Source organism: Vitis vinifera, chromosome 12 (genome assembly GCF_030704535.1).
Source record: "Vitis vinifera cultivar Pinot Noir 40024 chromosome 12, ASM3070453v1".
Taxonomy (NCBI): Eukaryota; Viridiplantae; Streptophyta; class Magnoliopsida; order Vitales; family Vitaceae; genus Vitis; species Vitis vinifera.
The window spans coordinates 8838618-8850707 of NC_081816.1; the positions used below are offsets into that span (position 1 = coordinate 8838618).

The 12090-nt window shown below is 33.9% G+C and overlaps 1 protein-coding gene across 4 annotated transcripts; it reads right to left on the reverse strand.

Annotated features, from left to right (window-relative positions):
• Nucleotides 1-1670: 1670 nt before the first annotated feature.
• LOC100246008 (heterogeneous nuclear ribonucleoprotein 1) lies at nucleotides 1671-8401 on the reverse strand. Of its 4 annotated transcripts, XM_010659118.2 has the most exons (5): nucleotides 7940-8401; nucleotides 7742-7849; nucleotides 7183-7408; nucleotides 5634-6834; nucleotides 1671-2288 (listed from the first exon to the last, which is right to left on the reverse strand). In XM_010659118.2, the coding sequence occupies exons 3-5, from the start codon at nucleotides 7402-7404 to the stop codon at nucleotides 2275-2277; spliced, it is 1437 nt and encodes a 478-aa protein (XP_010657420.1). In that variant the 5' UTR covers nucleotides 7405-7408; nucleotides 7742-7849; nucleotides 7940-8401; the 3' UTR covers nucleotides 1671-2274. The 4 variants fall into 4 exon arrangements, with proteins under 4 accessions (XP_010657420.1, XP_002272993.1, XP_059596956.1 ...); XM_002272957.4 differs by having other exon boundaries at nucleotides 7742-8401; XM_059740973.1 differs by lacking the exon at nucleotides 1671-2288 and having other exon boundaries at nucleotides 5441-6834.
• Nucleotides 8402-12090: the final 3689 nt, after the last annotated feature.

Genomic DNA, 12090 nt, shown 5'->3' on the forward strand with positions numbered 1-12090 from the left:
GTTTCAGAAAAGAGAGAATACTATTTGAAGGTACTGATATTTCTCCATGGATACTTCCTTTTCCCAGCCAGAAAAGACACCTTTTTGAATGCTGTCCTTGAAAGCTTGATGTGAGCTTTCACTGATTTCATTTGATTTTTGAAGATGAAGAGGTTCTTGACTCCTTGTGGGTCATGTCTTGAGTGGCACACATCCTTCTACATATTTAGCTGATTCTTTAGAGGGCAATGCTAGTCTCAGTAGTCAAATCACTATGATTGAACGGTTCTGATTACATCACCTACAGGCCTTCTTTAGAATGGGGAAGGATCAGGATTATAGCAATGTTTTACAGTCTGTAAAGAGGGTGGAATGGATTGATCACAACCACCTCACAGAGACTGAAAAGCAAGAAAAGCAATGTTCCAATGCATCCCCTTTTTATCTTTCTTTGTTTTTCTCTTTCGAACTTTTTGGGTCTTTGAAATTCCAGTCTCTCCCTCCTTTAAATCTTCCATTTCCAATCGGAAAGATCAAAGAATCAAATAAAGGAGAAAGTGAGACTTGAGTGCAGCAGGCAAGATGGCCCCTCTTTTAACTTTTGAGGCATCTCTATCATGGAAAACAAAAGGCTTCTAAATCGAATTCAGTCCTCTATTTCCACTGAGGGCTTCATCATTGATGATCTATCATGCTATTTCGAGTAATACAATGCCCTTTCTTTGGCCGTGTTGTTGCATGTAATAATAATGTCCCTCCTCAAAAATGAGCTCGTCCAAGATGGTTGAACTTCATTATAAGGTTGGAGATGATTAAGCTCCACTATAAGGTATTACTTGTAAAACCCTAAGGTGGATGTTTTCGATGGTAAAACCCTAAGATGAGTATGTGTATCATGTACCCCACTATAAGTCTTGAGATGCTAAAATCCTGAAATACGCATAATATTAGGTCTCCCCTTAACAGCGCGAACAAAAGCATCATATTTGTGGGAGTGATTCCCCTAATGGAGCACATAGGAGCATCATATTGTGGGAGGGATTCCCTTAGCTTGAACTTGGGAGCTAAAAGCACATAGGCTCCTCTTGTTCTCCTACAAGAATCAAAATCTTGATGTTGTTGAGTGACACTAGTGATTGAAGTATATTTGCAGCACGGGACATAAATGCTATATGACAAATACAATATAGACAACCAGTCTGGCCCCTGTTAGATGAAGGAATGTGAAGCCCCAACTCTGCTTCCTGCATCCCTAAAAGATACACCAAAACCATTTCCTGTTCTCCATAACACATACCCAATATTATAGTAAATTTCCTCAACCATTTTCCAGATCAAGTGATCTGGAACACCATATGAATAATCATAGTAAATATCTTTCAGATCTGAGAAGCTAGGTTTGCCAAACACCAAACCAGTCAATAATAATATTTTCTGAATCATTCTAAGAAAACCTATTGAATCCTACATTTGAACGATGAATTCAGCAAGAAGGCTGAAGTTGCATTATTGGCAGGTTACCAATTGGTGAGCCTGGACCAGCACCGGAATGACTAGGGAGATTTTATCAACAAATTTTAAGTGTGAGGCACCTTGATCGATTCTGAGCAAAGGAAAATCGTTTGATAGAGATTCCAATTTGGACAAAAACAAAAATAAAGGTTGATGGTGTTGCACACAGAATTCCAATGGGAAAAGAATCAGCATATTGGGGTAACTTATTATTAGGGACCCTAGATGGGCATCCCTCAAACGTTTCACACTAGTAAATCAACAAGACCTCTGGTACAATCTGAGGAAGAACAAAACCCAATGAAGGGAAAGAAAAAAAAAAACAAAACAAAACATTCCTCTTGATAACCCACAACTTTGCCAGAGACGTTACAGCAAAATAAAAGAAGGAAAAAATCATAGTCTATCTTTTTTATGTATCGCCGCCTCACCAGAGATGCATGATACATTTCTGACTATATCCCGCAATCTGATTTTACAGCTCACTCAAATAACAAAAAGAGAAAAACCTAAAATGTAACTCAAAAAACTCAATCCTTAACACAAAATCCCATGTAACTTCTATCTCTAAGTTTAATTCTTCAAAGCACACACTCCAGTTAGCTCTAGATAAGGTTTTTTTTTTTTTTTTTTTTGACATCTTTTTTCTTTTTTTCCTTTTTTCTCGTTCATGTTTGAACAGAAATATATTAACGGCGGAGATGTGCGAAATTCACATTTTTCACCTGCTTCACCAGATTTTCTTCACCTACAACAAAGTCCTGCTATCCAATGATGATCGTCCTAAGCAGCAATTCCTGAGGCAAGTGAAAACAGTAACTTGTAAATACCATGAGATATACGCATACTATGGGACAAAGTCATCATGTTTCAAAGATAAAAAGAAAGAATAAATAAAAAATAAAATAAACTAAAAAAAGGAACTCAGGCTCCAAATTATTGTTATGGAAATCATATTTAGAAAAAGAAACTGCATTGCGTTGAATTTGCCACAGAGGGTATAAACAACTTTGTTCTAAATGAATGAGATCGTTCCCTCTAAACACTAGAAAGCATGGAATATTTTGGTGTAAGCTGCCACTTGGATTAGCTGATGAGCAATTTGCATAATGACATAATCAATAAGAACTTAAAGTCCTCTGCAGGAAATGACTTCCATAATAAGAAGTGGGGCATAGGGAACATGCATATTTTAGATACTCAAAAACCATGAAACACATTCAACAACCCAAGGATCATCCAAAGAAGGCATTAGACAACCATTCAAATTTTTTGCTACTTAACCCCCAAGGTTCCAGGATATTATCAAATTTAGTGGCCTAACTTATGTTTCTTTGACAGAGTTTATAATAGAAAAGGAAATAATGAACTAATGAATGTTTCAGCCATTGCTTTTTTGGGGTGTGACTTGCTTACCAACATTGCTTCAAGATTGATGAGATTCCAACCCAGAACTTTAAGTTCCCAAAATGAAACTTTAGCTATTAAAACAATTATCTCTGCAATGTACTCCTTTACTATTTTTTTATTTTTACTTGTGTTTCTCACTAACTACAAAGTTCAGCATTTCAGAGCAAGAATACATGAGAGAGAGAGAAACTAGCATATAGATAAGAGTCCACCAAGCTAGATGGATCAATACATTCCAAGACATAAAAATGATAAACACAGTTAAATGGATCAATACATCCCAAAGCTCTGAATGCTAAAATGACAAACCAAGCAAACCTATATTGCCCAACCCACAACAAATTAAACATCACATAATTCAGGAGGCACTCAGTGCTAAAATGATAAACCCAAGCAAATCTATATCCCCGAACTCAAAACAAGGTAACATTGCCTAACTCATGAAGCATTGTCTTCCTATTTACACATAGAAATTTTGATGGCAAAGAAGTGGCACAAGCCACGAGTTGGGATTCGATGTTAATGACTGGAACTAGACCATACCGTGATATAATATCGCAACACTACTACTTACCCCAAAAACTTAAACTATTAAGGAATGAACCATAAATGCATACCAAGTCCATCGATACATAACATCCCACCTCATATGTAACCTCCTCTTGCTCGCAATTTCAACAAATTGAGAAACAAACAAACAAACAAGGAAGCTTGAACTCAAAACATCCAGGACCATACTATGATTAGAAGGGAAAAAGGGAAAAAAAAAATCTACAATTTTACCCAAAAGTTAAAGAGTTTTGGATAATGTGTCAACAAATGTATATTAAGATGGCAAACACTCAACAGATACAAGCTAAGGAACCACTCCTAGTGACAGAACCTCAATTTGAATTTGCATGGCTAAAGAATAAACACAATATCAAATGTCTACACCCTGTATTTTCTTTTCTTGTTCTGATTTTAGAACCTAAGCTGTGAGGAAGCTAAGAAGACAATTTATAGAGTAGAGCAGAAGCCAGAGGGCACCAAAATCAAAACATAATTAGGTCCTGTGTGGCCATGGAGTCAAGTGGGAAAATCATAAAGTAAGAAAAGGAACCTTAGAGCAGCAAATGTTACTTGGATTTATTGTGTCATTGAAGTTCCTGTGTGAGCAAGTATGCATAGGAACAAAGGTGACATTTGAAGCTGCATCAACCAGGGAGTGTTGTGGACTTGTGATATTGGACTGACAAGGCACTCGATGATACTCAAGGGAGAGAAAAATTAAGACATGAGGCAAGAAATAAGACAAACAATTTGGTTCATCCCAACAAAAAGTTGGCCATGAAATCTATTTATAACTTGAGAGATTGATAGGAAGGTTTAGAGAAAAAGAGAAAATTACCCAGATTATACTCACTTTTTTCTTATCAGATATGCAGATCATATTCATCAACCTATAAAAAGTAGTCTTGTAAAGATAATGTGGCCAGCTTTAGGTAAGAAAGAAAGGGTCTACTAGATCCATCAACTTGACCAATGGCCTCAAGGAGGAGTAATTAGCATGCAAACTGTTAGGGGCGAGGCAGATACATATGTAATTGCAATAGACTACAACACGACCAGCATTGAAGCCATACATAGAAAAAAAAGGATCTATGCAGCTGGCCAAATTTTACTGATTCCCTGGATCACTGAACTCAATCAAAAGATAATATCCTTCCAATGCCTTGACCTAAAGTGACGCATGGTAGGGTTTTGAGGGTTTCTAGGGTTCAGTGCAGTGGCAAGTGAGCGAATGAGTCAATATATTCAAACACAATATTCCAAAACAACCTTCATAGACAAGAATGGTATTCCACCCCTTTTCATAACAACACAAGCCGTCAGTTTGTAACTATATTAAATTATCATATTTATCTACATATAACAATTGTAAAAAGAGCTCTAAGTTTCTAACATTTCCAAAATCTTAAACAAGTGGCAATCCTTTAGAACAATTGAAGAGAGGGTTCTGTAGTCTATTTTATTAAAAACAAGCCTGGAGATAGGAATGGTCATCTAAGTAACATTGACTTCAGAGAACATAGCTCCTAAAATGCTAAGCAACATAAGCACACCAGGTGTTGGAGGTTCAATGCACCACGAGTCAAATCTGCAACCTCATGCTCTGCTAATGAATTTAATGACCTACTTAAATCTAGTCATCTACATTGTTTGATTTCCACACCTCATTCATGAAGTTCACAATAGTTTTCTAAAGATCCATTTTAGCTGTATAAGATGTAGTGGACCAGCAACCGCGGTCAAAGCTTGGAACAACCCAATTTCACTATATCCACGAACATGATCCTTCAAATTGAGCTACATGCTCAAAAATGATTCTTAAACTTGATCACAATTTATGCCCCAGAAACAAAGTTGTTATAAGATGGTTTGGATTTCCAATGGAAGCAATAGTTGCTCCACAGATACAAAAAGGTTGACGAGTCTTTTGGATGTTCCATGGAGACAAACAGTCAGAAGTGCAAGGTAAGGAATCTAGATTGTTGGATACCAAAAATGAGTGTTGCCACAGTAGTTTTCTTTATTGAAAGATAATTTGGTTATGTTTCAGAAATATTAAATTCTGTATAACCATTGAATTTTGGCATGATATGCTCATTATCTAGACAAATCTCAGCAAGGAATTAGAGATAGATCTTTCACAAATGGCTTCATCGAGATATTGAATGTGTAGCTGTTACCTCTATTTGACTGTCTTTTAGTAACACTATAACCACCAACATAACCAGGAGAACTTTTAGCCGGAACATCGGAAGCAGCATTGCCAAGCCCATAACCAAAGGAACCAGATCCATCTCGCTCGGCATTTGATGGTCGCCAAGTTGAGTCCCCATAAACTGAACCACCACTATAGAACTCTGCCAAGGCCCCGTCATAGCCACTGTTTGATGCAGCATATGATGAGGTTGGAGCTACACTGGTTCCACTGTTTCTTCCATACCCTCCCACTCCCAAACCATAGCTGCTGTCACCACCTCCATAACCAAGATTTCCACTATTGCTAGAAATATTACTTCCTCCACCTTGAGCTGAAATCAGCGAAGACCCCCAACTAGTTCCACTGTTGCCAAAGGCACCTCCTCCGGTGGTCCCACTTGCAGATCCTGTGAAAGCACTGGAAGTTGCTGAGTTTGTTCCAAAATTAAGGCCCCCATTACCCCACAAATTCCGAGTCGCCGAGCTGAAAAAGGAAGAGTTCCCTCCATTACCCCCATCATACCCAATAGTACTATTAAATCTATTTGTATTACCAATATAATAAGGGTTCAATCCCCGTCCATAGTTGAGATTATTATTGAAGTTTGCACTGCCCCCATAGCTTTGGCTCAAACCTGGCTCAAAATTCATACCCATTCCATACCCAGAACCAAAAGGAGGAAACCCACTTCGACCACCTGCTATTGGACTGAATCTACCATCCATCCTAACTCCATAGCCTCCAACTGTGCTTGGAGCATATCCCTGATTGTAGGCACTAAGGAAGCTATTAACCCTGCTCAGACCATAGTTAAATCCCCCAAGTTGACTCCGGATTGGACCTGGCGACAACTCTTTGGGTACTGCACGCTTCACCTCAACCATTTTACCATTCAGTTCATGAAAAGTTTTGAGCAGCACTTTATCCACTGCTTCCTCCGATTCATAAGTAATGAACCCAAAGCCTCTTGGCCTCTGCGTGTTGTGGTCATACATCACCACAACATCTGTGATTGCCCCAAACTGATCAAAATACTTCTTAAAGTCACTTTCTGTGACTGTTGATGCTAACCCTCCCACAAATATCTTTCTTGTCCGTCCTGGACCAGGAGAACCATGAATGCTACCACTGTTTCTACTCAGAATGCTCTGGTCATCCTTTGGAACAGCCTTTTTCGCCTCAACCTGAGAATTCAGAACTCAATAATGAAAATCAAACCCAAAGAGTAAGACAGCTATCAACTCCTTGAACTCGAACTAAGGTAATAAAGAAAATGACAAGTCATGAACAAATACTAATATCATTAAGCAGTAATTGGAAAAAAGGGGAGATACATGATTTACTTATGGATCAATTTGAGATTTAGTTGAACAAAAGACCGGATTAAAACAAATTCCTGCAATTATAATTGTAGGCTTGTAACACTGATTTTAAGGGGGGAAAGAGGGAAAATGAATGCTCTTTTTCTTATATGCTATTCAAAGAGACACCCCAATAATAAAATGATTCATCCAAATTCCAAATGTACTCACCATCCTACCATCAATATTATGCTTTTCTTTAATGACTCTCTCAGCAACAGCTGGGTCGGCAAAGACAACAAAACCAAAACCACGAGCACGACCGGTAGTCCGATCCTTCATAATTACTGCTTCCACCACCTCCCCATAATTGCTAAAATAGTCCTTGAGACGATCTTCATTTGTATCCCAAGAAATTCCACCGATAAATAACTTGCCAAGATCGGATTGCATTTTTCTACATATCAACAACAATCCTTCATCAATTAAAGTTAAAAAAAAAAAAATGAAGTAGTTAATTCAAAACAAATCAGATAGCATTCCTTGGAATCAAAGACTCATCTCAACAAGAATAACATTTTCTGCGGTGGATCCAATCCACAGTACATAAATCATCAGAAACTAAAAAAACAGATCATAAAATTAAATCACTTGTTCAGGATAAAAATCCAAGGCTATAGAATGAAATGCATGTGCCGTATTTCAAAACACCACCAAAACCCATAAGTTGTTTATCGAATGGATTGAAATGCAAATAGGAAACACCAACACAAGACAGTAAGAACCGAACCTTATTTGAAGAATTAGACAAACCCCACAAATTCAAAATCCTATACAGAATGGATATCCCCAGATTCAATTCAGCGAAATCGCATCCTTCATCGATCAAACAACAAACCTGAAAACCCCCGACAATGAATTCAGCCCCGAAACCCAAGCCAATTCAGCTAAGATCCAAGACCCAGTTTCAGATTCACACCAAACCCACCAATTCAACAACACCCAGATGCCAAATCTTGCAAAAAAGCTAAGATCTGAGAGGAGGCACAATAAGAACTGAGGGCGTGTTCATCCTCCTCAATAGCCCCCCACAGATTTTCCCCGGCTTTCTTCTTTCAATTCTGTTATTCCGATTTGATAACAAATTGCAAATTTAGATACACCAAACAACACAGAATTAAAGCAGCTTCGATGTGTGGAGGCACCTTTCTTGATTTATTATAGCATGTAATTTGATTTGAAATATCTGGGAGTGTTTGGTTCATGGGAAAAAGAAGAATGAAAAAAAAAAAAAAAGGAAAAAGGAAATTTGAAATGAAAATGAATGATGTTTTGATCTGATAAATGGGAAGGATTGGCTTGTCCTCCCATTCATTCCTTATATACATATTGGGGAAATCCATTTGTATGAATGCATTACATGCGTTTGTGTATCTGCATGCATGCATGGTGTCTGAGCCCCACACCATGGCTGAGCCCACTGATTTTCTGGTAACTCTCAGCCGTTGATATTGAATACCTTTTTCTCATGATTCCTCATCAAGCTGCAGTGTGGTGATTATGAGTTGTTGTACTCTTATTTTGTTGACTTTGGCTTGTTGACCATCCATGTGATTTTGATGATCATTAATGGAAATTTTGTTTATCAAAAAGATTGATTGTACTTAAATTAGAAATTTTGGAAGGTGGGATGAGAGTCTTCCATACCTAACATTACTTAATTTTTTTTTTTTATATAATAATTTTGATATTCAAATAAAGGTTTAAAATCATTTCGAGATCAAAGTTTTTGTTTGTTACTAAATGTAACAAATTCACGATAAAAATATTTTAAATATATTTTTATTTATTTATTCATGATGACACTCATAAAATTTGATTCAATTAATAATTTTAATAAAATAAAGTAAATAATTTATTTTAAAAATGTATAAATTAGTAAAAATCATCCCAATTTTTCATTTTAATCAAATTTTTATATCTTTATTTTAAGTTCATTAAAAAAAAAACCATCTTTTTTTTTTTTACATTTTTAAAGGGTGTGATTTAATATTTTTGCCTTCAAACCCCTCTCAATTTTTATATTTACACTTTTATTAAATTATGATTAAACAAATAAAAACTAGAAAATATTTTTCAAATCATGCAATTTAAAATCAAATAGTTATTGTGATTGGCATTGACTTAATATTTTTCCAATTTTTAGGTTTTTGCATTGACAATGTGTGATGTGGTATGTGCCACATTTCGATTTGGGTTGCTTGTGATCCATTCCATTTGGACCTTATATTGATTATTGTCCTTTTTTTAGCCCACTTTTGTACAACTATATATATATATATATATATATATATATATATATATATATATATTTACTTATTTTTGAAAATAAACATAAATGAATAAATGATTTGTAAATAAGCCTTATGGAGCAAGTGGATGAAAATAGAATAAAATGGTTGGTCTCACATTTATTTAAGCCTTTCTTGTATATAATTCCATAGTGTTTGTGTAGCCCTTGACCATATGAGCAATTTTTTAGGCCTCACCAACACCACCTACTCTTATGAACATTATTTTCTCCTAATTAAGTTGACATTATCTTATGGATCTCCCCTAATGGAAGGCATGGTACAATATTTTCAAAATTTACCAATAAATATATATTTTATATTTTTAATAATAATAATAAAAAATAAATAAATCAAGCTGCACTTCATAAGTTATATACTCTGATATCCCATATTAGGGTTTTTCAAATTTATGCAAAACAATCATAACCTTAATTCTCAGGTTTTAAAATTTTATGATTTTTTACGGTATTTTGGGTAAATTGTTATTATTAATTTTTCAAAACGGGAACTTGAAAGCCAAATAAAACACATAACAATCTATTTTTTGGGGTATGATGATTCTCACGTCATCTAAAATGTTAATTTACCTACTAAAATATCATTCCTCTTTGCCCAAAATCCTATTTTTATAATTATAATTTTTGTCATTTTTCAACAACACGGGTGTTGGTATCATTATAATCGCTAAAATTTACTAAAAATGAATTAGGAAAAAGGAAAAATAAAATTCATTTTTTTTCTAGAATTTCTCCTTCTCTTGAAAGGAAAAAATAAAATCCAAGCAATAATTATTTCAAATAAAAGAAAATAAAAATTTATGTCAAATACATTTCCAATCAAATATAATTGTATTTATTATGGAGAATGAAAATACTTCCAAAAAATCTCATTTCCTCAATTCTCCCATTAAAAACATGCCCCATAAATTTTTTATTTTTTATATTTTTTTATGTATTTTTCTTCATATTTGGAGTTTTTTTTTTCCATTTTTAGATTGAGTATAAAAGTAGGTAAATTTATTTGGACTTTGGAATGAGTTGTAGCAATTAAGCATCTTTCTTCGTGCTTCCCACGAAAAGTACTTTGGTCTTTCCACTGGCTAGCTGGCTTATAATACAAATTTACCCATAATACCCTTCCACTCTTAACAGAAAAGGGCATCTAAATTATGATTGGGATGGGCATTTTCGTCATTTCAACAATAGTCTATGCCCTTAGTGTTAGTGGGTTACGTGGTCGGCCTCTGCAACCTTCCAATAGTTGGGGTTGGTGAAACGGCCAAATACATCACATGCAATATAATAATGTAGGTCGAATTCTTATCTCCCCTTAATCTTAATCGTATAATTTTTTCGTCTTTTCATCATTGGACAGTATAATAAAGATAACATACCTCAATTTCCGGGCTCGGAATATGGTTAAAATCAATCTGATAGATAAAATTTAATGATTAAGATTGGTTTTTAAACCTTCAATATTTAAGATGAAGATACGATATTTTTATGATATTATAAATTTTTTTCCGAATTACCTAACGATGTACAAAAGTTTTACATTATTTTACCTTTCTTATATGGTGTAAGAATTTAATACATTTACATCATCATTTTAGAATATTGTATATCATAAAAGGTACATCGTAAGTAAAAAAATTGAATTAATGATTTATACTTAGAATAATGTTTGAGGGTATGTTTGGGAACTGTTGTTTAAAACAGTTTTTTGTTATTCAAAATAAAAAAATATAGAAAATACGTTTAACAATCAAAAACTGTTTTCTATTTTCTATTATTAAAAACAGAAAATAAAATATTTTCAAATAACATATTTTAGTTTTTAAAAAAATAATTATACAAAGATGTAAAATAATTAAAAATAAAATATTAGATATAAAAATATATTTAAAATTATTAAAAATATTTTAGTTTCCAAACAGACTTTTATTTTATAAAATCAAATAATAGTTTTAAAAAATTATTTTCGAAAACCATTATTAATTTATTTAATCGTTAAATGATGGGTGCGGAAACATGAGAAGAATATTATAAGTTAAAATCATGTATCATAACATTGTTGTTATGGGAATTGTCTTGGAATCTCAAAATTTTTCTTGTTTTCCTTTCCAACTCCATCATTTATGTAAAATTACATAATTATCCCTTTCCATTTCCACTCACATCCATTCAAAAAATAAAGCTTAACGTTAATCTCGTCTTCTTTTATCTTCATCTCTCCCACGTCCCACCTTCGTGCCCATTTCATATTTCATTTCCTTGATTTCTCATTTTCCACTTCAAATCAAGAGGGAGATAAAGGGGCGAGAGAGAATAGTCGTTGTTGTAATAATTATTGCTAGCTTACTTGTAATTGCAATTTATAGTACGACGACTTTGATTGCTCTATTCAAATCTCTTCATATATCAGCCTATTTTTCCTTTTTATTTTTTGTTTTAACAAAACCTACTTAGAAAATAATGAGAAAATTTGATTTGTTTGATGATTGTTTTTTAAAACAATTTTTTATTTTTTAAAATAAAAAAAATTAGAAAACACGTCTAAGCTTCTATTTGATAATTATTTTTTAAAATAGTTTTTTTTCCAAAAATAAAAGAACAGGAAAACACGTTTCACAATAAAAAATTATTTTCTGTTTTTTGTTCCTATAAAAAGAAAATAGAGTGTTTTTCGATAACATATTTTAATTTTCACTTTTTTTAGGGTTATTTTAAAAAATAATTATACAAATATGTAGAATGATTAAAAATAAAATATTAAATATAAAATT